Source organism: Aspergillus puulaauensis, chromosome 2 (genome assembly GCF_016861865.1).
Source record: "Aspergillus puulaauensis MK2 DNA, chromosome 2, nearly complete sequence".
Lineage (NCBI taxonomy): Eukaryota > Fungi > Ascomycota > Eurotiomycetes > Eurotiales > Aspergillaceae > Aspergillus > Aspergillus puulaauensis.
Genome location: NC_054858.1, coordinates 2,239,216 through 2,266,039, shown reverse-complemented (window position 1 = coordinate 2,266,039; position 26,824 = coordinate 2,239,216). Strand labels below are relative to the sequence as shown.

The following is a 26,824-nucleotide window of genomic DNA, read 5'->3' as shown; positions in this document are numbered from 1 at the left end:
GCTGCCCAGGGAATTCCTGTTGTTTATTAGGCTTCGCAATCCTCGCTTTTGGTTATTTAGTTCACAGATCTCTCACCTCTCATTGTTACGTACTCTTCACGCTGCAGTAAATACGTACTACGAATACTATATATATACAGATACAGCACCCGGTTGGCTACAGAAACCATGTCCTCCATCCCCGGCCTGCGCACCTTGGCCACCTTGGGCCTATCCCTTGTGTCCATCCCTGCGCTTGTAACCCAAGCCCAAGCCCAAGCAACGGCTGCGACGCTCTTCGCATCGCACTACAACACGCAGTCGATTTATACGCTTTCGCTGGCGCGCGCGTCAAATGGGTCGTATACGCTGACTGAGTCGTCTAATCTCAAGACGTGCGGGAGGTACCCCAGCTGGATCACGCTTGATGCGGATACAGGGACAATATACTGCTCTGACGAGTATGGGTGGAAGAATGACAACGAGTCGGTGAATGGGTCGTTGACTGCGCTGTCTGTTGATGGGGGTGTGTTGACGGAGATTGCGAAAACGGATACATCGGCAGGGAGTGCTGTGAATAACGTTGTTTATGAGGGAGAGGGAGGGGAGCAGTATCTTGCTATTGCGCATTAGTGGGTGCTCCATTTCTCTCTCTTTTCTACTTTAGTGATAATGCCTTGGATTGGAAACTAATATGCGATATAAACGAACAGCTCCGGCTCCGCGGTCTCAACATACGCGCTCCCGCTTGAAGACGAGGCCGGCCCACTACAACGCCTCGAATTCGAATTATCCGCGCCCGGTACGGTCCCCGAAAGGCAGGATGCGCCACATCCGCACCAAGCTATCCTCGATCCGACCGGGGCTTTTGTCCTGGTCCCCGATCTAGGCGCCGATCTTGTCCGCGTCTTCGCCATCGACAAAGCGAACGGCAATCTCAACACTTGCCCGCCATTGAACTACACAGCGGGTGGGGGCCCGCGACACGGTGTGTTCTCGACTGCGTCAGAGAATCAGGAACTTCGAGTTAAGGGTAGCCGTGCTCCATCTGATTCTGCCGAAACGGTTCTCTACGTAGCTGGGGAGCTGAGCGGCAAAGTCGAGGCCTTTGCCGTTTCGTACCAAGACAGCGGATGTCTTGCATTCAAGCAGATCGAGGCTGAGGTGCCGTATCCGGAGGAGTTGCCCGAGGGTGCCTCCCTCAGTGAGATCAGACTGGTGGACAGCCACCTGTACGTTTCGGTGAGACAAGACAAGGCGTTTGACGGGAATGACTCGATTGCGAAGCTTGTCTTGGACCGTGATGGCACGTTTGAGTTTCAGGATATCCACACCTCCGGCGGTGAAGTTCCGCGCACGTTTGCGATCAACAAAGCCGGCGATCTGGTTGCTGTCGGGAACCAGGTCTCTTCTAACGTTGCTATTGTTGAGAGGGACCCCGATACTGGGCTTCTTGGTAGCATCGTGGCCAGCCTCCTGATTGGAACTCCTGGCGACCCTGACAATTCAGTTTCGGGGCTGAGCAGCATCATCTGGGATGAGTAAACCTGCACCCTGGTCCTATGAAAGAGTTAAGGAAACAACAGCGAGATATATCGATCACAAGAGTCGTATCAGTTAAATATCACAAATCTTTTAAATGCACTTTCAAACATCAACCATAAATATAGCGAGTCTTGTAACAGTCATTAAAGGATATCAGCAGTCAAGACATAACATATAACATTAACAAAGGAAACAGAATACCACCGCGATGTATATAAACCGCCAGATCATAATACCAAAACATACGCCCCAACATGTTCAAACAAAAAGCCCAGCTTTTTTTTTTACAGTGGATCGTGCTGCTCTTGCAAGAGCGGAGTGAGAACGCCGTTAGTTGGTTGGGCCAGCCCTTCCATAACACATATTGTCCTCGTCGAGGCTGCCTGTTGGCGTTTTGAGGCGTCATACCGTGAAAATGTAATTTTGAGTACCGTAACCCTCTGCCGTAATTCATAAGATCCGTAAACCATAAAGCAACCCGCCTACGGGTTTGACATGACGTTTCATTTGACGTCCAGTTGGAATGCTTTCCACTTTCCCCCCACGGCCCGACATCGCGGACAACCCCGCGGACCTGGATAACTTGTCGGACCATGGGACATCGCACTGCCAGGACTGGATGTGACATTTTTGAATGGTGTCGGCGGGCTGCTGATAAACTGCACGACGCAGTCACGGCATACCCCGCAGATGCACTCAGTGCAGGCGTAACATTCGTTCAGAGGCCATGCCTGTTTGCAGCTGGCACAGAATATCTGTATCTCCCTGTTGCGGAAGGATGCCGGCGTAGGGTTCGAAAAGCGATGATGCTGTCGCTGAGCGGCCGATGATGGGAATAAATTCAAAACCGGACTAGAACTAGGATGCCCCGTCGAGTTCAAGTAATTGGAATATCCGAAATTCTTCCCAGAGGTCGTGGATGTCGAGTCCAAAGACGACTCAATTGATGGGAATGGTTCCAAGTCAGCGTCGCGGTTGCGTGAGAATTCGTACGGTGGCGGGGTCAAGGATTTGTGTAAAGGCGACGCCGTGTACGATTGTGGTGGCGGGAAGGAACGATGGGATGTAGGCGGCGGTAGACCGGGCGATTGGAACGCAGGCGGCATGGATGATCTGTTTTTGACTGAAGGTGCCGAAGTTATAGATGTGATATTGGGAATCATCGGCGGGATGGTTGGCGAAGGCCCCAACTGCGATATCGTCAGGATAAAGGGCGGGGTGCTATTGAAGATAGAAGATAAACTCACGTCTGATTGTGACTGTCGATCATCGTCGACCTCTGTTGCTGATGTTGCGGCTTCGATGAGATCCTCCCAGCGCTTGCCTTGGGCCCAGGCAGCGGTTTGAGGCTCTGCTGATAAAGCCTTCCTATCCCCTAGACTCGGACGTCGCCGATATTCTTTGGATCTCGAACGTTCATGTTTGGCTTTTCGTGCTCCAGAGATAGAACCTTTGCGGGGACGAGGAAGCTTGTCTGTCCGTTGGATTGGAGGAAGAGTTGAAGAGCGACCGGGAGGGGAGTGGTTCAGAATCGAGGGTAAAAGCGACCTAGGACGAGGCGATGAAAATGGCGGCAACGAGTCCCGCTTGAAGTGATCGCGGAGAGACGGCAGCTCAATTGACGATCGCATCGGTGCTCGGTCGATATCGTTATCAGAATGGATCTCCTGGGTCCTGGTTAGTACCATCTTATCTTATCTGGGCCGAATAATGGGGGGACTCCGTACCACATCTGGACCCCAGTCAGATGCTAAGCGGTTATGGTGTAGCTGAGCCAATGCGACCGCCGCAGTAGCTGCAGCCGGATGGGTTTCATCGATCCCACGCGGGGTTGCAGGAGAATTGGATCCGGCACCGTAGATATCTCGGTCAGATGCGTCTATAACGTATCAGCTTTACTAGCTCCACCCATTTTCTTTGCACAGACTGGAAGACTAACCATTGCGGCGCCTGGACTGAGGGGGTGTAAGATTGGCACGCTGTTCCGGAGGGGTGGTGACCATCAATATAAAGCTCTCTTCCGTTGCTGGGAGCTTCGGAATGTAGTGGTTTGGGTGGGCACGACGGATGTGCTCCTGCATCGAGCGATAACGTTTCTCCTATCGATAGAATAGCACATTAGTTTCATGAAAAAAGTCACATCACCCCTCCCTTCATCTCTAGACCGGTGCTGATGCGATTGCGTGGAGGGGCCGATCGAGAACGGAGAGGTCGAGGGAGCTGGGTGGCGGGGATAGATAGAGGACTTACCCCCAAGCATCTTTTCCGACAATTCGAGCCATCATTATTCTTCAAGGGACAAACCACCTCATTGTTGGCATCGGTGACGGAAAAGGAGCTGGTCAAGGACGCCCGGGGCGGCATGGTCTGCATGAATCCGTCTTATTGGCGGGGTTGACGAGGAGGGAGTCGGCAAGAGCGATTCAGATCGGAGTTGATAGAAGCTGACCGGATCCAGTGTCGCGACACATGCTCCGGGGGAGGAATATATAGAGCGGTTATAGAAAACGGATCGCATGCAACAATGAACCGTCGAACAAAGGATCAATGGGAGGGAGGGGTAGAGCTCAAAGATGGAGCGATAAAGACAAATGCTGGATCGAAAGCCGGTAAAGCGGACAATCGAACAGAATAATGAGCAATGACCTCGACCTGCAGCTCCAAAGGGAGTAACAAGCTCTAATAAAGGAAGAGAGCTAGGAGGGAAGCGACTGCATCGGAAGGGCAAGGAATGAACAGGGCAGGCTCTGGCAGGGGAGGGGAAAGGTCAAGAAGCTCCTCAGACCTCCTGGGGAGCTAGGCGCAAACAGGCTAGCGGGAAAGCGAAGAAAATGGATAAGTGATAAGCAGGCAACTGATTGGAGGGAAAAGGCAAGAGGCAATGAAAATTGCAGGAGGAGCGAGGATGGATGGAGGCGACCGGGTGGGCGAAGGTGGAGAGTGCCGCGGATTGAAGCAGGACTCGGGCGCGGGATTGAACGGGCAGAAGCAGGACCCGATACAGTATCTAGCTGGGCTGGAGCTCTCGAGGTAACTGTATCACAGCTGGGATTGATCTGGTGACACGGAGGAATCTTCGACACAGGATTCAGAAGCCCGGCTGGAGGGCTGAGCTACAAATGCGATAACCACTTACATACCAGGTACATCATCACCACTGCCGCCAACTGGAGCTGCATTCATTTCAAGGTACAAGGATGCGACAATTACCGATTTACTCAGAGGTCGAGTATATCTAAATTTGTCGCCTGAAATCATCGCTTACTATTCCAGATTGATTGGAGCCAGTGCAGTGCAGACTGCAGTGGGTGGCGCCTATCGATAACCCGAAACGTGGGACAGCGCGATATCCGCTGGCAGAGGTGGGTGCGCCGAGGTTTATCCAAGTTGCTTACAGGTGTAGATGTATTGCGGGCTGCTCTGGTCACTTTTGCATCCCCGGACTTTGCCATATCGCAATAATGATTTGGCTGTCTCTGTATTTCACTTTATTAGGCCCTGTGAGCTCACCGAGTTGACTTTGGTTGTGCGTGCAACGTTGCGACAGACTCCAGTCTGACACTTGCATTCCCCTCGGTAGCATCGGACCGCAAGCTTTACCTGACCGTACTGTAACAGTCAGTGCGCCAGAACTCACCGGGGCAGCAGTCTCCCGACATGCCCACAGCCGCTGATAGAAAATTCTATTAAGTTGAATGTAATGATTGGCTTAAACTGGGTTCAGTGCGACGAAATCAAGATCGCGTCGAAGACTGGAAAGTTTTCAAGCTTGAGTCTGGCAGTTTACCTTTGGACCTGTAACTAGGTAATCGTACAATACACTATTAGTCATCCAGACCAGTGGTTCGGGAACTCCGGTGGAGCCCAGCAAGATGGACTTGAGAAGCTCCGGCATGATCAGCTGAAAAGTTCGTCGCTGCGACCTTGCATTTGGACTGGGCGATATGAACCTATGAAAGACGACAGACGAAGAACTGCATTTTGACGATGGTGTCATCTCACTTTTCTGCCGCTTCCTGGCGACAGAGCGATGGAAAGCCGGGTAAAAGGCCATGTGCGACGTGCCCCTCCCCCTCCCAGCTCTCCCCAGCTCCAGATGCGACCAACCTGGAGCTGGGAGCTCCAACTCTCTTTTGGCTTAGACGTGAAATTTCAGCTTAGCTCAACGCCACTTTTTGGTTCCTTCTTCCCGTGCGGTGGGGCATGCTTAGTCACCACTCGAGTATCCGGAAGGAACGCAGCTGGAGAACAAGTGCAGAACCGGGAAAGGACGAAGGGCTACGTACGAGGTAGGTGCCAGCTGTGGCAAACTCGACACCCTCCCCTGCTTCTGAAATTTGAGGCAGCCATTCCATGGATCACTCCAATGTGATTAAAGGGGCCCCTTCTACCCCCCCATGGAACATGTTCGAGGTGAAAGAGACCCCCAGCGGGCGAGGGGAGGTCGTTGCTCGTTAGTGGTGCCTCGGGATCACACTATCGCGACCAGTCCACTGCACGAGAGGGGTTGATGCCCAATTCGTTCTTAAGCGAAACAAAACTGGTTGCCGTGTCTTCCGCCTCGAATTTGGAGAAGTCACACCGAGAGCTTTCAGTTTTGTGTGCTTGCATGCTTGCTTGCTTGTGCTCGCTGCTCACCGATCACCTGCATTGAACGATTTCACAAGCCCACCCGTACTCTATACCTCAGCTTCCGACAGCTGGTTGGCTGTGTTGAGACAGCCTCCGTAGGCAAGCCCCTGGCGATGAATATTCCCGATAAACACACGCCCACGCAATAAAAAACCTTCACCGACATGGATTTGTTCCAACTTCCAGGTTTTAGAGTTTCAGCGTCGTGCGGAGAAGGCATTGATTTCGGCGGGCCACGGGTTGGGGTTTCCTTTGAAGAACCCCAATGGATGCAGACACAGCCTACTGAGCTGGATTCAACCCAGCTTGTGTTGGTGCTAAGGGATCCCTGGTGTAGGTCGAGATTACTGCAGGTCGCATGTTTCTCGCAGACAAAATGCCGCCCCTACTGCTCGCCAAGGTTTGGGGAAACTGCGGGTTTTTTTTCGTCTGGCCCCGACTTCACCTGCAATTGGGGCCAGTTACCTTTCCGGGTTGGCCGCAGTGCGAAAGCATTGTGATTGGTAGTTCTCGAGAGTGGAAGTATCGATGGGGTATTGGGGCACCCAGCGCATTGGAGTGCATACACCATACAGTGTCCCACTACTTGCACTGCACTGTACGGAGGAGTCCAGTTGTTGAATTATTGTATGGAGAAGGCCGACTTCCATCCAATTGCCGGATTTCCCCGGATAAGCTAAGGCGGCCGTTATCCCTCACCTCACGTTCAAGGGCAAGTACAAGTAGGACCGATTTCTGGGATGGATTCGTCATTGCTAAAAACGATTGGACATTCGGAGTCAACTCCGAGCCATGAGTCGTGACTCGGGTTCGGAATGGAATCCGCCGCGCTGATGGCTTTCGGATAGACACCCTGGAGCGTGCATGGACCCAGGAAACATCAAATCTCGCCGGTGTCCTTGATCGCGATAGCCCTCAAAGAAAATGTGTTCCGGTCTGCCTGCTGCCTCCGAACTATGCAGTGTCTGAGCATTATTATACTGATATCCGATGCATTGGCGTGCATCGGATCCGGGAAACCCCCAGGCAGATACGGTAACGCTCAAGCTGCAGGACTGGGGAAACGTGGGGAGTGACATCGATATCGAATACGGATGCTCCAGCCAACGCCCCAAAATTAAAAATGTAGCTTAATTGAGATTCACCCGTCTGAACTGGCGAATTGTCGGCTGCGTAGTAGAAAAGCCTCTGCCGGCTATTCGCGAGGGCCGTGTCCCGCATCCGATGAGGGTCTGCTTACGGCAAGCGTGGGTTACCCCAGGTCCGACGGCCGTTGGTGGGTTCCGATTCGACTGCCCATGGTCTCCATGGCCTCCGTCGCCGTGGCTTCGATCTTTGGCCCGCGAAGTCGCAATCAAGGATAGATAACACCTCGATGGCCACTTTTGTCGCTCTCTTCTGCCTCTCTTTCTCGTCTGTGTAGAGCCAAGACGTCCAGACTTCTACACAATGAGCCCACCTAAAGCATCACCCTTCCACGTCGCCGTCGTCGGAGGCGGCATTGCAGGTCTAAGCTTAGCCATCGCCCTCCATCACCGTGACATCTCCGTCCGGATCTATGAGCAAGCGACGGCATTTGCTGAGGTCGGCGCGGGAGTCTCCTTTGGACCCAATGCGGTTGAGGCAATGAAACTCTGCCACTCCGGGATATACGACGCATTCAAGAAAGTCTGCACACAGAACTTGTGGACAGCTAAAGAGAAGGTATGGTTCGATTATCTCGACGGGTATACCCACAATGAAGCAGAATACAATGCATCCTCGGAGGGGAACGAAAAGAAACGACAGAATATCGCCTTCACAATTACCAACAGTCTCGGTCAGACTGGTGTCCACCGCGCGCATTTTCTAGACGAACTAGTGAAACTGGTTCCCGATGAGATCGCGGAGTTTGACAAGCGGCTGGAGAGCATTGAGGAGCGATCTGATGATGGGAAACTCGTGCTAAAGTTCGCCGATGGAGCGGAGGGAGAAGCAGACGTGGTGATAGGATGCGATGGGATCAAGTCGAAGGTGCGACAGATTATTGTTGGGGAGAACCACCCATCTGCTCACCCGTCATTTTCCCACAAGTACGCCTACCGCGGCCTGGTGCCAATGGACAAGGCGATCGAGGCGATTGGGGAAGAACTCGCCTCTAACTCATGCATGCACGTACGTAAACCAAAGTCATTCCAGTGAAACATACCTATATTAACACATTCAGATGGGCCCGGACAACCACATGCTCACCTTCCCCGTCAATGCCGGGAAAACACTCAACGTCGTCGCCTTCCACACGACCCCCGACTGCTGGAAAGAATACCCTCGTCTAACCCGCGATGGCACACGCGAAGAGGCGCTCCGCGACTTTACCGGCTATGGACCGAACGTCACCAAGCTCCTTCAACTATGCGATCATAAGCTCAGCATCGTATGTCCCATCCTGTCGTGTCTAATAAGCTACCTACGTGGATAATGCGAGCGCAATAACTAACCACCCCCACAGTGGGCAATATTTGACCTAGCCGAACACCCCGTCTCGACATTCTTCAAGAACCGCATCGCCATCTCCGGCGATGCAGCACACGCTACATCCCCGCACCACGGCGCTGGCGCCGGCTTCTGCCTCGAGGACACTGCCGTCCTTGCGACTCTCCTCTCAGACCCCTGCGTCCGCAGTCACAGTGACCTCAGAGACGTCCTGGCCGTCTTCGACGCGAGCCGAAGGGAGCGTACGCAGTGGCTTGTGCAGAGTAGTCGGTTTATTGGTGACTGTTATGAATGGCGCGCGGAAGGCGTGGGCAGGGAGTTTAGCAAGATTGAGGAAGCAATTAATCACCGGAACAGGATCATAACGGACGCAGACGTGGCTGGGATGTGCAGGGAGGCGAAAGAGATGCTGGGGAAGGGCCTAGGCGATGGGTCAAAAGCTTCACTGTAGTGTTAGTGATAATATGTGTTTGTGAATATCATATGATGGGCTTGTGGTGGCCTGTATATATATTGTTTTTGTCATTGTTTGAATAGAAGCCCCTGCACACTTGGTGTTGGTACTCATGATAGCAGCCACGCCGACCTGTCTATTTACTTACAATCAAGATCAAATAAATAAGTGTATAATTTAACTCCAAGCTGCCAAATTCCCGACACAATGCATTATGCGACTGGCTGAGAAAGCCACAAAGGAGGAAAAACAGTGATAACGTCAGCCACCGATTTAGGGTTACACCAGTAACTAGTTACCTCCCGCATATATAACACCATCAGCCACCCAAATCCTCCCATCATCTCAACAAATTCCCATTCCAACACCAAACGAAATACCATCAAAAACAAAAACTAAATCCAGAACACAATGACAACAAATTCCGCACTATTCGGCAGCACCGGCGCAGTAGGCTCCCAAATCCTCTCAACACTCCTCGCAAACCCCTCGCCATCCACCACAGTAACAACGATCTCGCGCCGAGCGCCAGCAACCGAATCACCGCACCTACAACCCCTCCTTGAGAAGGACACAACAAAATGGCCCTCAACCCTGAAAACAATCACACCGCCGCCATCCACAGTCTACAACGCAATCGGGACCACCCGCGCCGCAGCCGGGGGAATAGCGAATCAATGGAAAATCGACCACGACCTGGTAATCGACACCGTGCGCGCCGCGAAAGAGGCCGGGGCGCGGATATTTGTGTTTGTATCCAGCGGCGGAACGAGGGGTTTCTTGTCGAAGTATGTGCCGTACTCGAAGATGAAGATTGGGGTTGAGGATTCGATTCGCGAGACGGGGTTTGAGAATGCTATTGTGCTTAGGCCGGGTATGATTATCAACCGGGGGGAGAATACGAAGGCGCCGGTTTTGGAGAAGGTGGTTGAGGGGTTGGGTTTCTTTGGGCAGGGGGTGCAGGATTGGATTGGTATGTAATCTATCTAACTAACCAGTTCTCTCCCGTGGACGACTTTTTGAGGATTGCGGTGCTAATGTGGATTGTAGGCCAGGACCAGAAGGTTATCGGGCGGGCCGCTGTGGCTGCTGTGAGAATTGCAGAGGAGGGAAAGGCGCCGTCGAAGTATTGGGTTTTGGAGCAGGCGGATATTGTCAGGCTTGGGAGGGATGAGTGGAAGGATTAAGGGCTGGAGGTAAGCTTGGGTTGCTTATACTGTTATTATTGCAGTGCTGACAAAGGTTCCAGATTGGAGTGTGGCATGAGTGGAATTATATTATGTTTAATAACTAATCAAAGCTCGCGCGTTGGGCATGTTTGAGCCAGCATTGAATACCAGACGGTTCTGTCAGTTATACCTCTACCACATCCAGTGGATCGTCCCCTCTCATACTGCGCCACCACTCAGTTTGTCGAACAAGATCCCCCTCTTCACCACCTAATAAATGCCAGTACTTTTGCACAAACCATTGCTGCCCCTCCCAGCTGCGAGGGTCCCACGGCGTGCCAGTCGAGACCTTCCCAGTAGAGGCATTTCGATCTCTCTTCCCAACTCCTGCGCCTCCCCAGCACACTAGCCCCGTAAGCAAGTCCAGGAAGAATTCATCCTCGTCAAATTCTCCCTGGCGTTTGATGAGGTTATTACGGAGTCCCGGGAAGGGGATAATGTCAATGTATGGACTGTGATCGATGGTGATTTGTTCGTGGGTCGGTCTCATATCGGGCTTTAATGTTTTGAAGCTTTTCTTGACCGCCGTAACCATGTTTGCTTTGGCCAATGCGTCTGCTGATGTTGCACAAAGCTGGAAAAATGGGGAGCGTAGGTCATCGTTACATAATACGTCTTGGGAAATTTTGATATGCATTGCGATCGAGAATAGTGCTGTTAAAGTGCAGAGTTGGTCAACCCGAAGATTGTTGGTGTATGGATCTGCGGTAGGTGAACTAGGTTCCACCGTGAGTATCCTAACCTGACCCATGGCAGAATTGCGTGAGCCACAAGATTGCACTTGGAAGTGCGGTCTCAAGCAGCCACAGTGGATTGTGGTCGTCCAGGATAAACCTAACGGGTCGTTTTGTATCTTAGTGAAGGGGAGCGAAGCATTGCCCAGTGCTATGGATTCCGAGACATTTGATACTTCTGGCGAGAGTAGAGAATCATGTAGGTCATGAGCTATAGGATCCCATGTAATTTCATCGGACCGTGTAGAGTTTGATCGTTGATCGTTCGGCGTTGGACACCAAAGGGTGTCGTTCGGCTGCAAAGATAATGTAGTGGGATCCCACATGTTCAGCATTGACGGATCATTTGCTAGTGGGTTATATGACGAAGTGTCCCACAAGCCCAGATCCGATGGGCTAACCTCGAACTGAGGATAAAGTTGTCCACAGTCTAAACCCGTGGATAGAGATGATGTGTCCGAAGGTGGAAACACCGGGAGGTCCGTTGGGATCTCATTATCTGAAGAGCCAGTGGAACTACACATTACTCCTGTCTCAGATGATTGACTTGTAGATTGAGCCACTGGAAGCGCACCGCTACCCTGGTTCTGTGCAGCAAGCGCTTCGAGGCGATCCAAGCGCTCACGGAGTTTCTCTCCTAGACCAATAATAAGCATTCGTCACACAAGCTGCAGCACTAATGTGCTACCTGCATTGTTCGAGGGTGGGTATCTGTTCGAGGGCCAGTACTCACGATATCTCCTCTGAGCTTGGATATTCTGCTGCCGCCTCTTCTCCGGGTCACGTCGCACAGGCTTCCGCTTCTCCTTGCCTGTACTTATGTCTTGACTTCGCGGAGGCATTGTATCTGGATACTGGACGATTAGAGGCCCGATCCAAGTAGTGTTAGACCGGCGGACGCAGGAGATGTGACGGGGGAGGAGAACTGGAGGAGCGATGGCGGCTGATGTCAGCCACAGACTGGGCGAGGCCCGATCGATCGACAGTCACTTCGATCTCTGGCCCACTTTGGCTTTCTTTCAATGTATTTGACATAGAAGAATTAAGCCCCTCGTCGGTGCTTTTTAATGCGCATTTGCTGTTATGTTCTCCGTTTTCAGTTCTAATAAAAGGATCAAGGAACAAGAAGATCGGGTGCGTATTGTCTAGATAGGACAGAAGATTATGCTGATATGGAATTTGCGATAGTGCCCGTTCTGCTAAAATGGCAACTCTAGAGGTGAGCTGGAGACAAGACCAGTTTGTCCATATAGGGTAAATTCTAAGTATCGTGCCTTCTCGATGAATGGCGGAACATGCTCCCCAAGTAAGCAGGCCGAAGGAATCGAAGATCGCCCCGCAGCTCGTGCATTTTCGTCACACTTTCTACGTCACAGCAAATCCGACAACATCATCGACACACCCGGACTGTACATGCCTATACAATGCTCTTGAAATATACCATTGCGCTCCTCGCATCGACCGCAGCAGCCACCCATACCCTTCGATACCTGGGATGCTACCTCGACTCCAGCGATCTAGACAACATAGGCCAATCGCCGTTCCAGAGCGTCGGACTCTGCAAGATGAACTGCATGCGGCGCGGCGATACAATCATGGGCGTCCGGAATGGCACCGAGTGCTGGTGTGGTCTTAACTATCCGAACTGGCAGGATGAACTGGATCCAAGGGCATGCAACTTGCCTTGTGGTGGTTATCCGCTTGATATCTGTGGGTTTTCACTTTATATGGCTTTGAAACCAGTACTGATTATTCTATCGCATGGTAGGTGGTGGCCATGGTGCGCTTAGTTGTTATGAAATTGAACAAGAAGCGACGGTATCGTCGCTTACTATGGCTCCCACAATTTTGCCGATGTTGGGTATTGGGTGCAATTAGAGGCTGCGAGGCTGGGAAAATAGATATAGAACTACTCTACTCACTATATAGATGCCGGGTTGAAGCTAGGACCATAGAGCATGAGAGCACATCACTGGAGTCGTTGGAATAAGAGATGCTCCGGACTTCGCATACTGTCGCTATTTCAGTCCCCAGTTATGACTGGTTTCTTTTTATTGCCGAACTGTCGGCATTTAGAGGGCCCGGACTGGGATGCCTGCGTCTGCCAACGAGCAAGTCCTAAACCCGAGTTGGCGTGCTCATCACCCAATGTTGACTGGCGGTGGTTCGACCGTGTAACCATCAGCGACACCCGTGAATACACGGGAAGCCGTCGTCCAGTAAAGCACGAGCTTGCAGTTTCATGATCTGGTTTGGTAAATTGTTGTTGTGGGTGTCCGTCTACCTGTTTGTGGCGTCCGGACATAAGAAGAGGCAGAGAGCGAGATCCCTCAAATTGCATGCCATGCCACATTTCCAACCACATTTATAAGCGAGACTCATCTAGCGTATTCTGCACTAACTCCAGCTAGCACCGAGGTCGTCTCGCATCCAGTGGGATAACTTTGGTTGGTCGGTGTTGCCGCTGCATACTAAGTCCGTAATCTCCGCCCGTCTGGGTCTCTTCACTGCTCGCTTTTTGTGCAACACAACCAGTCCATTTCTCTATAAGAAGGGAATCAATTGCTCATGAAGTCACTTAACCCCCCTGCCAATACGTTCTCATCAAGCGCTACAATCCCTATCAGCTCTCATCTACCGTACAATCACACCACACCATGTCCCAAAAGGTCTTCATCACCGGCGCAACAGGCTATATTGGCCGCGTTGTCACCGAACAGGCCGTCAAAGAAGGCTACAGCGTCCGTGGTCTCTCGCGACGTGAAGAAGGTGACGATATCCTTCAGTCTCTCGGTGCAACCCCTGTCCGCGGCGACCTCAAAAGCGCCGAGCTTCTCGCCGAAGAGAGCAAAAACGCCGACATTGTCTTCCACCTAGCCTTCGACCACGACTTCTCTAAGCCCTACCAGGACCTCATCGACCTCGACATTGCCGCCGTCAGCGCCCTAGCCAAGGGCCTCGAAGGAACCGGCAAACCCCTCATCGTCACCAACGGCACCGCAGGTGTGCAAGCCGACCCTAGCGGAGGCGAAACCGACGAAACAACACCCCAGGCCGAACACACCTTTGGCAACCGCGACGTTGCTGAGAAGCATGCGCTCACATTCGTTCCCAAGAATGTGCGTGTCGTCTCTATCCGTCTCCCGCAGTACGTCTACGGCCGCAGCAACTCCACCGGCTTCGGGGCGCAGCTGATCAAGCTTGCGATTAAATCCGGCGAGGCTGTGTACATTGGCGATGGCGAGTACTGTTTCTCGGATGTATACGTCGATGATGCTGCAAAGTTATACCTCCTTGCCGCTAAGCATGCAAAGGCCGGAGATGTCTTCAACGGCACCGGTCACACCACTACCACTTACAAGGCCATGGCGAATGCAATCAGCGAGCTTGTGAAGGTGCCAGCACGGTCTATTACCCCTGAAGATGCAGTTGCGCGCTGGGGTCCATTTCTGGCTGCGTTCCTTGGAATCAGGAACCGTGCTTCGAACAAGAAGGCCGTTCAGGAGCTTGGATGGACGCCTGTTGGTCCGGGATTGCTTTGGGAAGTGCACACGGGGAGCTATGGGCCTGTTGCTGAAAATTTCAAGAAGGAAATTGCTGCCGCTTGACTGAAATACTTCTAGCATGGGATTTAAGCGCTGCGTTTCACTTGATCTGGGGGTGGGATACTGTCATTGTATCCGTGTATTCATCATTGTAGTTCGTTTTAGCCGTAACACGCGCCACGATTCTTTATGTTCAATCAACGACTAAGAAATGAGCATTAATTCTCTCGTCTGTCAATTTGTTCCATCCCAGGCTTCTCTAATCCTCTACTACGTCAAAACTGCGACTATCCAATCTGATTCGGGAAACTAGGGCTCATATCAGAATCGCTGGTATACTGAAATTGAGCGCGTGGATCGGCGTTTGCCTAGTCGCAGAGGGAAAAGTAATTGTGTTATTCCATTATAAAACTTGCTTCTTGGCTTTCTGGTATAGATGGTTGGGAAATAAAGATATAGTCGATCGCTTTTGGGCGGCACCAATTGGTGTCAGTCTTTGAGTAGCTCATATCCAAGAGCAGGCATAAGACTTCGTATCGGCTTGAAATGATAAGACCTTCAATCCACACCCCACACATTCTCATGACCAGGCCTAGAATGGGGTAGCATAGTCCTCCTCGCCTCCCCGCTGCTCTCTTCATTATCATCTCCCTCCTCCAATCCTGGTCCCGAGATCCGCTGGCGATTCCGCTCACTCCCCAAGAACTGGGAGCTCATCCAACTAGCCCGGCGACTAGACAGTTGTGCAAACCCAATCTATAATAAAAACTATCAGATCGATACTATAAAGATACAGTATGAAAAAAAACCCACCTTAACAAGGGAAATCCCAAGCACTGCAGCAAAAACCATCCACGAAGTACCCTCCTGCACACCCCTCCAGGGCACCATGCAACTTTGTCTATATCCAAACTGCAGCTCACAGGCGTTGTCCCCATTATCATTACCCTTGAACGGCCAGGCACGATCATGGATACTGCGTAGCCCGCAGCACTGGTACTGGTCCTGGATTGCGCGGATCGCGTGTGCGTCCTTGTTGTGGAAGTATGTTTGCCATTGCTGCTCGAGGTGGCAGGATAGAATGTTTCCTGGGAAGATGTAGGAGAGAGCGATTGTTGCTATGGCGGTTAAAAGGATTGTGTGTATGTGGTTGAGGATTTGGATGGGTTGGGTGAGCCGATGAGATGCTGTATTGAAAAGGAGGCGTGTTCCTGCGAAAACGAGGGGAGTTAGGATGGGGAGGAGGGTTGCAAGTGCTGGGATCCAGGTGGGGAGGGGGAGGAAACTGCTGGTTGTTCGTGCCCAGGCGAGTCTTTGGTATAGCGATCGTTAGTGATGAAGCTGGGAGGAGAATTTGGAGTGAACATACGCTCCAAGGGCTATAGAGAGTATAGAGGCCTAGGAAGAGTGTTAGTTACAATGACTATGTAGTGTGTTTACACCTGACGCACCAGCACGAGCACGGCGTAGATGGCCGACGATGAATCACACTTAATAGGCATATTGAGATGTTGTTAATGTAGTGGAAGAAAGATGGACTGGTGATGGCGAAGAGGTTGCTGTGTTACACGAGCGGGGCACCTCAACGTGCATGGGGAGGCACCCCTTCCATGGATTTATCATCTGACAGCTCTCTTACCACGCAAGAAGGGCTTTATCAAGTCTATCCCCAGCTAAACAAGTCTATTTTTATGCTCTAGCTCTATGCTCCCACCTTAAAACCTCTTTGCTTTCCACCCCGTGCTCACCCCTGTCGCAATTGCAAAGAACACCGCCGAAGCTATATACACCACACCACAAAACACAACAAGCCCCCAGTATACCTGGTTATCGCCATTACTCTGCCGCTCAAGAATTTGCCCAGCGATCGGGATAGCAACGAGAACACCAATCGCCACAAACGTATAGATAGTGCCATACCGCTTCCCAAAGTCCTCCGTCCTGGATATCTGAGCAACACAAACAGGCGACAGGCTAATCGCCGATCCGCTGGAGAACCCAAACAGCGCCGCAAACGCAATGATAGCCCCGTGGCTGGACCCGCTCTTGAGCCATAATGCCAGCGTTAATATCGCAGATACAGCAGCCGTCACAATCATCGTGTTGAACCGCCCGACCCGGTCCGCCGCGTAGCCAGGAACCAGCCGTCCCACAATACTTGTCGCATTGAGAATCGACATAAGCGTATACGACATGTCAACGCCCATCCCTTTCGCCCGCGCATACGAAGTCAAATACGTCAGCGGGATAGTGGCCCCGATATCCGCAAAGACAATCGCTGCCGCCGTCAGGCTGAACGACGGCTCGGCACAATCGCGCAGGTTGATTGTTTTACGATTCGTCTTTGTTTTGGCCCGGCTCAGCCGAGAACGTTGCAGGATGGAACCCAGGCTGCAGAAGAAGAGCGCGATGAAGCCGATTGTGCGCACTGCCCACCCGAACCCGACCTTTGCCGTGAGCGCGTTGAAGATCTGGGGGAATATTATCCCCCCTATCCCGCCGGATGTGACGGCGATTCCGGTGGCTATACCACGCTTCTTGTAGAACCAGTGGTTTATGATCGAGATACTGGGGTTTGAGAGGAGGGATGCAGATATGCCACCAAGTATACCGAAGCTGAGGATGAATTGGTAGTATTCTGCCTGGTCAGTATGGGTGGGATAAAAAGAAAATAGGAGAGCTAGGTTTACCAGTTGAAACGCTAAACGCCATCACAGCTCCCGTGAGGCCAATCGTGCCTGCAGCCATAAGGTGTCTGGGGCCATAGCGATCGAAAATCGGTCCTAAGGAAACACATCATGTATGTCAATCCCTACTCTATATTGCATGATTCCACACCCACAGCCTCGGGACAGGGGCGTTGGTGAGCAGCAGGGACATACCAATCTGAACACCCCCAAACCACAGGAAGAACATATAAATGCTGAAAATCCAGGATACATCGGACCGCGAATAGTTGCTCAACTGGTGCGTCGCGAGCCAGTCCGTAAACACACCGGTGGTGTTCATGAGACCGAAACAGGGCAGGAAACCACACCATGAGCCGAAGACCACGGACCATGCTTGTAGCCCTCCGTCTGGGAACTCCTCAGGCGCATCGTCGACAGTCGTGTTGTCGCGGTCTGGCAGGTCACCCTTATATTCGCCTTCGACTTCAGCTGCTGTGCTCATGGTGAATCACTGAAGCTGGATGAGCCGGAGAATTGCCTCTGACTGGAATGATTTGTCGTCGCACAAGGGTTATATTCTGCAGGACCTCACAGATTCGCCTCACAGAGATGCAACTGTGATAGTCCCCAGAGTGGGAAAAGTCGCACCTTTTCATCTCCCCAGATGCCAATTCACACCAAGACAGATCGACGGATGAGCAAACAGCGGTGACGTGAGATTGGGCCTTTGAATCATGAAGAGACCACTTTTGAGATATGCCGGCTGGCCTTGATTCCTTGAACCTTCAGTTCCACTTGCAAGTTACTAGCTCTCCAGAATAGGGGTGCGCTCTCACGAATCGAGTGAATTTCAGGCTTCGGAGGAAAAATGTGGACCAGGATCGACGCAAGGAGAGATCTCCGATCGACGGATCTCGAAGAGAAATAGGCTTGTCGTTGCTCCGTACAGAGTATCGCCTGGCTGTAAACTCTCCGGATCAAGTAATACCCTGAGGAGGGATGTTCGAAACGTAGTGTTGATGTCCGGGTTTAAACTGGTCTGTTATTCCAGCTCAGCCCTATCATTAGGAATAGGGTTGATCGTATAATACCGCCAGAACGGCACGAACCAATCCCGCAGATCAAAGGTTAAATGCCGGTCTAGCTCTTCGCATTTTCCGTCCAGCAAGGGCTTGACTAAGTTGTTGTTTACTCACAGTTTGACCCTGTCATGGCCACGACATCTGGCTTGATTCCTTGGCTTTGCAGCACTAGCATTATACAGCCAGCTAGCCACATCACAGTCACGGCCACGGAGCCCGCTTCTTTGTCCTCTAGGACAATTACGAATCAGTATGGATACGTGGTACACGTGTTTCTGCTAAGCTAACAACCACTACCCACTCTCAATACGTAGCACCCCATACAGTTTGAGGGGTAGCCCTAACTGAGTTGTTTACAAGCTGAGCACATCCACAAAGACTGCAGGCAATGTTATGTAGGGTGATTTATTACGAAAAGCAGTTCATGTAGCTGGAATAGAGCGGACTCTCCTGAAGCTCATCGCATTGAGGCACCACGCTGTGGAAGTTGGAGATAAAATGTCATGCATTGGTTAGTGATACGGACCAGTTTGAAATATATAGACCATAACATAGGCATTACTATTCCAACCATTCAAGATTTGGGACAGGCGATTTACATAGAAACATAGAAACTTGATTCCTTGAATATATTTCAAGGGATTGGTTGTACATCCAGTTTTAGCAGCCGGGCAGCATTCTTCCACCGAATACCCTCCAATGTCTCTGCAGTCACCATCCCACTCTCTTCCAGCTCATGCAGCCATTTCAACCCGTCACAGCTCTTCGCAAACGGGTAGTCCACGCTGTACATAATCCTGTCGTGTTTCGTATTACGCAGAATACATGCCAACGGGTCTAGCGCCCAGTTTCCACTCGTCGTCAACCATAGGTTACTGTCCCACACCTCGCGGAATGACCTCTCTCTTCCCCACCGCGAAGACACTCGTTCAATCCTCTGGAGCATATAAGGAATCATCTCGCCCATATGCCCGCTTATGATCTTCAACGTGGGGAACCGGTCAAACACGCCCGCCGCGTAAAGCCGCAAGACATGGATCGCGACATCACTGTGCCAGCCGAAGCCGAATGCAAGGATCGCCGTCGTCACGTCCTCTGGCAGATTCGGCGATTGATAGGCCGTAACGAGCTTATCCGTCGGCCATGTTGGATGGATATAGATCGGTACATCGAGACTCGTCGCCTCCTTCCAGAGAACGTCGAATTCGGGACCGTCGTAGTACAATCCCTCTTCTGTATGGCTGTCCACCAGTGCGCCGACGAACTTTATCCCATCCGACTTCCCGGAGCATGCGCGGTATAGTTCCTTTGCTGCCTCCTCAGGTTTATCCATTGGTAATTCGGCAAATCCCGCGAATCGGCCTGGATAGGAGCGCACAGCTTCCGCGAGCTGGTTATTCGTGTCTCGGCACTGAGCGGGAGACAGATCGCCCGGTCCATGGGAGATAACTTGCATTGTAACCTGACCGGCATCCATGTCTGCGATTCGCTTAGGTCCGAGTTCGGTGAATTGGTCATAGAGGCCTGGGATGGCTCGGAAGCTCTCGTTGCGGGGATTTGGGGATGCGCTGGCGGCGCGAGAGAGGAAGTGTTCCTCGAGGGTGATGATTGGTCTTGTGGGTTTTGACATTGTTCTTAACGTGGATTGTATTAGTTTAGGAGTAGGATCTTGGATTTGGTAAGAATGGGCCGGGCGGAGTGCAGTTTATATAACTTGTTGCCACGAACTTCGGATATCTGGGGTTAACTCCGCCAAGACCGAGACAGTCGTGAAGCTATCCCCGAATACTCCGAGTGTTCTCTTAAATCAGAGCACGGTAGCCATTACATCTCATTGAATACCATACAAGAAAATGTACACTGCAGCCCTGGAAATCTCACAGCTTCTCCAGGCCTGAACCGAAACCAACTCCACGATCCTACCATCCAGGACTGTCAGCATTGGCTGTGTTGCAGCAGAAACAAACAGGTAACTCACCGTCAGCCATGTGGGAAAGTAGGAATGAATAAACCATCCCATTGATGCGATTTTCCCCCTCCAGGTCATTCCACTATGACCACCGAGCACATCATCAACAACGCCCTTCGCATACACAGCCGGGGGCATCGCTGTGCCGACAAATTTCTCGCCGCTTGCCAACACTGCGATATCGTCATTGGCGACCTTGTAATACGAGTTCTCAGGTAAAGCATCCTGGGGGGAATTCGAAAACATGTTCGTCGCCACGATTCCAGTCATGATGGTTATAACCTTCACCCCCAGCGGCGCAACCTCAAGGCGAAGTACTTCGCTGTACATCCGCACAGCAGCTTTTGAAGCATTGTAAAATGCTAATCGCAATTTAGTCTGATATTCCAAAAACAAAAAAAACAACAACAACAACAACAACAACAATAAAAAAAAGGAAATCTTACACCCCCATGGTACATGCAACACTCCCGCGAGTGAAGCATTGTTCACCAGCGTCCCCTTGGACGCAATCAGCAATGGCATGAAAGTATGCGTGACATGCACCATCGCCCAGAAATTGACATCGAACATCTTCTTCGCGTACGCAAGATCCGTATCAAGAGCTGGATAGTTTAGATTTAGCCCGGCGTTGTTGACCAAGTAGTCCAGTTTCCCTTCGCCGCCCGTATGCTTGACCACGGCTTCCAGTGCGGCGTCGATACTGGACTGAGACTCTACATCCAGCTCTAAGAGTGTTTTATTCTTCAGTTCCTCCAGGTGCGCCATCTTTGGAAGTGAACGGGCGGTTGCGAAGACATGAAATCCCCTGTCATGAAAGGCCTCTGCCAGCGCTGACCCGATGCCGCCATCACTACATCCGGTGATGAGAACGGTGGGTAAAGGTTTGTCGGACTTGGATACAGCCATGGCTTTTTGTCTGCTAGAGTATTGAAGTGTTCGAATTCGAATGGCCTGGAAACTGATTGCAGGCACGATCGGGCGAGCACTTCAATCCCCGCTGTTCTCTTATCCACAGAGCAGCATGGTCTTTGCTTCCCTTTAAAATTACCCACTCCTGAGGAAATAAAGACAGCCTGGGAGCTTGGACTGACCCACAGTACGGAGTTCCCCAGCTGTCATGCCGATGAGCGCTCGCTTTGATGGGCGAGGCTGGGGTTGCAGTGGGGGGCCTGGGAGCGCGGCATCGTCGTCAAAGCGTTAGATTATGGCGGGTCGCCAGTGGAGCTGGGATGCTTTCGCTGATGGACTAGGCTTGCTGCATAATTCCAAGAGAGCCAAGAAGCCAAAGCCGAAGATCAAGTCATTCACAATCACAGCTGATTGTTGGCGCTCGACGACTCGATGGGGGCTGAAGGAAAGGGCTGCGGCACAGCGGCCTGACTGAGCTGAAGCGAACGATCTGTTACAACTCGCAATTAAATTTCTATTTGGTCGGACATGACGTGTCTGAAGTCTTACGCATACTATTGATGGCATACGATGCGTGGTTCAATTGTAACGAATATACGGAGTATGGCAGTATGCATTCCTCTACTTTAAGTTTGACATTTTACTGAACTGAAGCAAGGTATCTCCGACTTGATCTCACAGAATGACAAGGCACTCAGTGACCTGTCAATCTGTTGCGAGTCATGGCTTTACCTTTTCAGTGCTTGGTAAAAAGCACCAAGACACGAGACATGCGCTAATCCAGGATACGTTTCCCACCGGGCGGCTTCCGCCATAGGATTCGGATCCCTGTCTGGTAGCTCGGGCAGGCCATACTCTGCAACCCTGGGTGTGCCACCAATTTAGCGTGGTGGCCGAGCTGATCCCGGTATATTCTGTCCGGATCCTGTCTGCGTAATGCGTATAACTGATAACCTCTCAACATCCCTGCAAGCGTCTAACGTCAACGGCAGGAAAACGGCATATTTATGTGGGTTTTATTGGACGGCACTCTGCGACTTGGAGCATCGAGACGAGCTTTCCTTCTTAAGTCCTTAGGTCCTTAGTTCGAAGTCCTTAGTTCCTAGTGTCAACGTCCATCATGCGCGGAACGGGACAGCGTTGACGGACCGTCGTGCACCAAGTGGACCAGGGACGGCCTTGAATCCCTATTATGGTATGCTGCAACCTTGCCATTCATATTCGGGTGTACTTTGTTACGTGAATTCACAGCCCTCTAAGCCATTGTCCAGTGCTAGTCGTCTGGTTTTCTGGTTCCAGAGGCGTTGCCTGTTGATCATTGGAAGTCTCACATTTCGTTGGGCTAATCATGCAAGTCATGGGAGACCAGGGATTCATAGTCAGGCCTCGCTTGGAAGATGCGTTTAATATTCAAGACACCCGCAGAGGTAAATGATCCCGGGCCCCTTGCAAAACCAAACTTCTGGGTCGCAGTTCTGGAGCCACTATACTCTTGTCTGTATTCTCCGATGACCACTGTTATATCTGACCAGAGAGGTAGGTTACAGTCATAATGGCTGCCACAGATGGCTCTGTTCCGACGGAATTGCCATCGAGCGCTCCGTCGATGGTTCGCACCATCCGAGGCATTATCATAACAGTGGCATCTGTTGCGCTGGTAGTGTGCTGCACGAGAGTACGTTCAACTCTGTGCGAAGACACTGGCCATTATAGGATGCTAACCGGGACAGCTCTATATCCGCAAATATGTCACTCGCTCGTTTGGCCTCGATGATTACCTTGTTATTCTTGCCTTGGTGCGCTGCCTCCCGTTCCTCTCGTCTGCCTCTATCCTCATCTCGACCACAGATAATGGTGTTGTTGTTCGCAATTCTGTCTTTGGCCGTCACATTCTATGGAATTGGATACCATATGAATACCGTCCCGGCTGATAAGCTGGCGACCATGCAATACGTAAGTACCACCCAGTTCATCTCACTCCTTGGGATGTGCTGAGTCTCGAGGCTAGATTGTGTATATATCACTATGCGCATACCTCTGGGTAGCCCTCGCCGTCAAAACCAGCCTCACGGTCTTTATAATGCGGATATTCCCAACAAAGGCCATCCGTCTCATCGGCATTGGCACAATTATATTCATGATTCTGATGACAATATCCGGCGAGCTGCCTCTGATTCTCCAATGCAACCCTGTTAGAGCGGCCTACGATCCGCCGAAAGATGGGAATTACAAGTGTTTTACACCCAAGACATTGATGAACATCCAGCTTTACCAGGCGATTCTCATGTTCTTGGTAGATGTGGTGATTATTGTCATGCCGATGCCCACGATCTGGAAGCTCCAGATGCCCGTGCAGCGTCGGCTGGTTATTATGGGATTGTTCGCGCTTGGTATGGCGATTCTCTGTAAATTTTATACGAGTTTGACACTGATCAGATATTTTGATAGGCTTCATTGCATGTGCCGCCGGTTTGGCACGTATCCCCCTCCTAGGCTACCAGGAGAATACGGAGGACTTTACCAGTATGCGCTTCCCCTCATCAACCCTGTTAAAGTAGTCGTATTAATTCAATTTCAGGCGCTGGTGCTATCCCCCTTATCCTAATGAACACCGAATATGCCCTCGGCCTGATAACTGGATCCCTTCCGTCGCTACGGATCCTATTCAAGTTCATCCCTGGGTTAAACAGTAGCAGAAAGACCAGCAAGAACAGCCGGTCTCGCAGTCGCGAGTGGACTGGCGGCCTGGGTAACTCTGGGGGATACCAATTGAGTACCGGTAACCAGAGTCGGTGGAGCAAAAGAGTTCTTCCTGGGAGGGCGGCCGACGGTGATAGTGTAGCCAGCGAAAGCGAGCAGAGGATCTTTACACCATCCAAATCCTGAATTTATTGGGGCCCGATCCATGCTGACCTGATGAATGTGTTATTAGACTGCATTTCTATTTGTTAATACTATGATCACATAACCCCGGACTGATAGTAGCCACGTTGGTGCAGGTGTCACAGTGACGAACTGATGGCTAGAACATTCGGCGCGGCGGGAGGCCTGGGGGGGGGAAGAATCTAGCCGTGGTTCGCAGCTTGCAGGCTAGGGCTGTGCCTAAACACTGAAGCAGACAGTGAGCGGGCTGGAGGCCATTAGCAGGAGGAGCATGGAAGTGAGATGTGGCACCATGGTGGGTAGTATTGGTCTGGGGGGGTAATCTGATTGACAATGGTGTTTGAGGCGCAGAGGGCAGACTCTCCGGCGATCTGGATATATTGCGAGCCCGCATGGACTCGATCAGCGTGCTGCAAAAGGCATGGGTAGCACAGTGTTCCAGCTGATTATTTGCCTGGAGAACAGGACACTTTCAGTCGGATCTGCTTAGGCTCTGAACCAACGGCATGATATCTGTAAGACTTGGTCTCATTGTGTTTGGATCTTTAATCGAGGCGGGTTTAACCACAGTCATGTTGTAGTATGAACTGGGCTTGCATAGATGTGCGTACTTTTGGTGGTGGCTTTCTTAGTAAGAAGAGAAATCAGTCAACTGCGGAGATTATGTCCGGAGCTGTGGTCGGTTTAAATGCTACATGTCCGACATTATACAGACGTAGGAGATCTCATTAAACAGAAAGCTAGTGTTGAAAATTATAGAGGTGGCCTAGAAAGGAGGCCAGCTATAAGGGGTACGTACGTCAAAATACCTGAAGTGGCGTAGGTAGCGTGCAGGGACGGGTAGCTCGGATATGTCATTGGGTACTCCGCGTATGACATCCCTGGTGCAAGCCCGAAGGATGAACTTAAACTCGAACTGGATAGCTGGATCGCCAAGGGGGGCGGTCTTCCTGAGGCGTGCCGCGGTGGGTTCAGCTCACCCGTGGTCTCAGTTAGGGCTGCGCGGGGTTACAATATGACAGCGATCAGCGCCACCAAGGACTCCAGCATTCCTGGCTCCCGGAACTTTTGTCTTTGTCTTCGTTATCCTGTTCAAGGCTGCCATTCAATTGAATTGTGAACAGCATGGGATCAATTGCTGAACCCATCGGCCTCACGCCGCTCGACCACATCACTGCGAAGGTCTACCTCCCCTACATGCTATACTTTAACGTCGATGACCCGAGTACTGCTGTCAAAACTTTGCACAACGGAATAAACAAGCTCGTCACAGAGATTCCCTGGCTTGCTGGAGATGTCGTTTGCCGCAGTGAGCCTCAGACTCGGGGCTTCATTTACCCCCCTACTACACCTCATGATGTCCCGATGTTGACAGTGAAGCATTTCGATCGCGATGAGGATTTCTGTACACACCCAAAGAATGAGTATTTCGCCGTGCCGGTGTTTATCCCCGCCTCGCAGCAACGCCCTGTCCTGCGCTTCCAGGCCAATGTCTTTCCTTCGAAAATCGCCCTAGTGATGTCTTTCATGCATATGGCTTTTGACGGTTCTGGCGCAGGAGTCGTCCTCCAAGCGCTGAGCGAGTGTTGCCAGGCAGCAGCCGCAGAAAACCCGGAGTCGATTAGGATGCCCATCACCGAGGAGATTGTGAAGACTGCTATCGACCATCGGAGAGAGGTCTCGGACTGGCCTTCCAAGTGTGAGACGCGCCTCGACCATTCAGTAGAGCTGGGCCCTCCAGCTTTCGACTCGAACTTTTCCATCGAGCAATGGGGGGCTATGGAATCCGTTTTATCCTCAGCAGCCGATACCTACCGTGTCACGTTCAGCCCAGACAAGATAGCCCACCTGAAGGCTCTATGCGCAAAGCGGCTTCCTCAGCTCAAACAGCCGTTTGACCCGTCGTACCTTTTCTCCTCTAACGACATCATCACCGCGGCATTGGGAATCTCCATTGACAGAGTCATGCATCCCAAACAAGCCGGGGAAAACAAGCCAACGAGCATATTCATGGTCGCAGATCTCCGTCGCCGAATAAACCCTCCACTACCAGAAACCTACCTAGGCAATATGATCTACCCCATCTGGAGGCCCATTCACTGTAGGAAGGATAGCGAGGAAACAAGCCCGGCCGAGGAGTCCGACCTCCTCCACCTTACACAGCTTGCGCTGGAGCTCCGCACCGGGGTCACATCATCCATCAACGAGACTCTCGGCTACAGCGCCTCTGCTGCCGTCGCTGAAAGCGGAGACTGGTATCAAATGGAGGGCAAGCCAGCGGACGTTGTCATGACCAGCTGGCGCCATCTTAAGGTCTTTGCCCTAGATTTCGGGCCAGGTCTCGGTCACATCGAGGATTTTGAGTCTGGATTTTCGCTCATTCCCGGTGCTTGTATTATGCATCCCCAGCGAACAAGGGAGCTGCAGCCCGTGGAGCCGGTGCCGTGGGAGGCCTCGATTACGTTGAGGCCTGGGGATTATGAGGCATTTGTTAAGGACCCGTTGTTGAGCCAAATCCTTGCGGATTCGTGAATCATTTTGGATTATTGTTTTCCCTTTGCCTGGGCGGCCTTTGTCTGTAGATGTTATAATTTAGCTCGGTATATCATATGAAGTTGTAATAAACACCGGTGGTTAGTTCCAGGCACCGTGCCCGCAGTTCCAAGGTTGGGGCCGCCTGCAAGCCCGATCGCCCACTCGCAGCCTGAGGCATTCACGG

At 51.6% G+C, this 26,824-nt stretch overlaps 14 protein-coding genes across 14 annotated transcripts; 8 read left to right on the top strand and 6 right to left on the bottom strand.

Moving 5' to 3' along the window:
• Positions 1–168: 168 nt before the first annotated feature.
• On the top strand, positions 169–1,524 carry APUU_20946A (lactonase family protein; the record flags this gene model as incomplete). The annotated part of the gene is made up of 2 exons (XM_041699644.1): positions 169–611; positions 693–1,524. The coding sequence occupies 2 exons, from the start codon at positions 169–171 to the stop codon at positions 1,522–1,524; spliced, it is 1,275 nt and encodes a 424-aa protein (XP_041552708.1).
• A 503-nt stretch (positions 1,525–2,027) lies between these two features.
• Positions 2,028–3,897, bottom strand: rfeD (putative transcription factor RfeD; the record flags this gene model as incomplete). Its single annotated transcript, XM_041699643.1, has 5 exons — positions 2,028–2,714; positions 2,772–3,191; positions 3,252–3,403; positions 3,464–3,623; positions 3,775–3,897. 5 exons carry the CDS (start codon positions 3,895–3,897, stop codon positions 2,028–2,030), a joined length of 1,542 nt encoding a protein of 513 aa, XP_041552707.1.
• Positions 3,898–7,605: 3,708 nt separating this feature from the next.
• On the top strand, positions 7,606–9,079 carry APUU_20944A (uncharacterized protein; the record flags this gene model as incomplete). The annotated part of the gene is made up of 3 exons (XM_041699642.1): positions 7,606–8,310; positions 8,363–8,569; positions 8,645–9,079. The coding sequence occupies 3 exons, from the start codon at positions 7,606–7,608 to the stop codon at positions 9,077–9,079; spliced, it is 1,347 nt and encodes a 448-aa protein (XP_041552706.1).
• Positions 9,080–9,493: 414 nt separating this feature from the next.
• Positions 9,494–10,269, top strand: APUU_20943A (uncharacterized protein; the record flags this gene model as incomplete). Its single annotated transcript, XM_041699640.1, has 2 exons — positions 9,494–10,055; positions 10,133–10,269. The coding sequence occupies 2 exons, from the start codon at positions 9,494–9,496 to the stop codon at positions 10,267–10,269; spliced, it is 699 nt and encodes a 232-aa protein (XP_041552705.1).
• A 166-nt stretch (positions 10,270–10,435) lies between these two features.
• Positions 10,436–11,887, bottom strand: APUU_20942S (bZIP transcription factor; the record flags this gene model as incomplete). The annotated part of the gene is made up of 2 exons (XM_041699639.1): positions 10,436–11,682; positions 11,779–11,887. 2 exons carry the CDS (start codon positions 11,885–11,887, stop codon positions 10,436–10,438), a joined length of 1,356 nt encoding a protein of 451 aa, XP_041552704.1.
• Positions 11,888–12,469: 582 nt separating this feature from the next.
• On the top strand, positions 12,470–12,923 carry APUU_20941A (WSC domain-containing protein; the record flags this gene model as incomplete). Its single annotated transcript, XM_041699638.1, has 2 exons — positions 12,470–12,755; positions 12,814–12,923. The coding sequence occupies 2 exons, from the start codon at positions 12,470–12,472 to the stop codon at positions 12,921–12,923; spliced, it is 396 nt and encodes a 131-aa protein (XP_041552703.1).
• Positions 12,924–13,702: 779 nt separating this feature from the next.
• Positions 13,703–14,653, top strand: APUU_20940A (uncharacterized protein; the record flags this gene model as incomplete). Its single annotated transcript, XM_041699637.1, has 1 exon — positions 13,703–14,653. The coding sequence occupies one exon, from the start codon at positions 13,703–13,705 to the stop codon at positions 14,651–14,653; it is 951 nt and encodes a 316-aa protein (XP_041552702.1).
• A 495-nt stretch (positions 14,654–15,148) lies between these two features.
• APUU_20939S (uncharacterized protein) lies at positions 15,149–16,092 on the bottom strand (the record flags this gene model as incomplete). Its single annotated transcript, XM_041699636.1, has 4 exons — positions 15,149–15,346; positions 15,404–15,902; positions 15,960–15,988; positions 16,042–16,092. 4 exons carry the CDS (start codon positions 16,090–16,092, stop codon positions 15,149–15,151), a joined length of 777 nt encoding a protein of 258 aa, XP_041552701.1.
• A 213-nt stretch (positions 16,093–16,305) lies between these two features.
• Positions 16,306–17,761, bottom strand: APUU_20938S (MCT family MFS transporter; the record flags this gene model as incomplete). The annotated part of the gene is made up of 3 exons (XM_041699635.1): positions 16,306–17,228; positions 17,281–17,373; positions 17,473–17,761. 3 exons carry the CDS (start codon positions 17,759–17,761, stop codon positions 16,306–16,308), a joined length of 1,305 nt encoding a protein of 434 aa, XP_041552700.1.
• A 1,214-nt stretch (positions 17,762–18,975) lies between these two features.
• On the bottom strand, positions 18,976–19,971 carry APUU_20937S (amidohydrolase family protein; the record flags this gene model as incomplete). Its single annotated transcript, XM_041699634.1, has 1 exon — positions 18,976–19,971. One exon carries the CDS (start codon positions 19,969–19,971, stop codon positions 18,976–18,978), a length of 996 nt encoding a protein of 331 aa, XP_041552699.1.
• Positions 19,972–20,218: 247 nt separating this feature from the next.
• On the bottom strand, positions 20,219–21,219 carry APUU_20936S (SDR family oxidoreductase; the record flags this gene model as incomplete). Its single annotated transcript, XM_041699633.1, has 3 exons — positions 20,219–20,260; positions 20,320–20,672; positions 20,757–21,219. 3 exons carry the CDS (start codon positions 21,217–21,219, stop codon positions 20,219–20,221), a joined length of 858 nt encoding a protein of 285 aa, XP_041552698.1.
• A 1,555-nt stretch (positions 21,220–22,774) lies between these two features.
• APUU_20935A (uncharacterized protein) lies at positions 22,775–23,153 on the top strand (the record flags this gene model as incomplete). Its single annotated transcript, XM_041699632.1, has 2 exons — positions 22,775–22,897; positions 22,953–23,153. The coding sequence occupies 2 exons, from the start codon at positions 22,775–22,777 to the stop codon at positions 23,151–23,153; spliced, it is 324 nt and encodes a 107-aa protein (XP_041552697.1).
• A 149-nt stretch (positions 23,154–23,302) lies between these two features.
• On the top strand, positions 23,303–24,108 carry APUU_20934A (uncharacterized protein; the record flags this gene model as incomplete). The annotated part of the gene is made up of 3 exons (XM_041699631.1): positions 23,303–23,612; positions 23,671–23,745; positions 23,801–24,108. 3 exons carry the CDS (start codon positions 23,303–23,305, stop codon positions 24,106–24,108), a joined length of 693 nt encoding a protein of 230 aa, XP_041552696.1.
• Positions 24,109–25,230: 1,122 nt separating this feature from the next.
• APUU_20933A (uncharacterized protein) lies at positions 25,231–26,637 on the top strand (the record flags this gene model as incomplete). Its single annotated transcript, XM_041699629.1, has 1 exon — positions 25,231–26,637. One exon carries the CDS (start codon positions 25,231–25,233, stop codon positions 26,635–26,637), a length of 1,407 nt encoding a protein of 468 aa, XP_041552695.1.
• Positions 26,638–26,824: the final 187 nt, after the last annotated feature.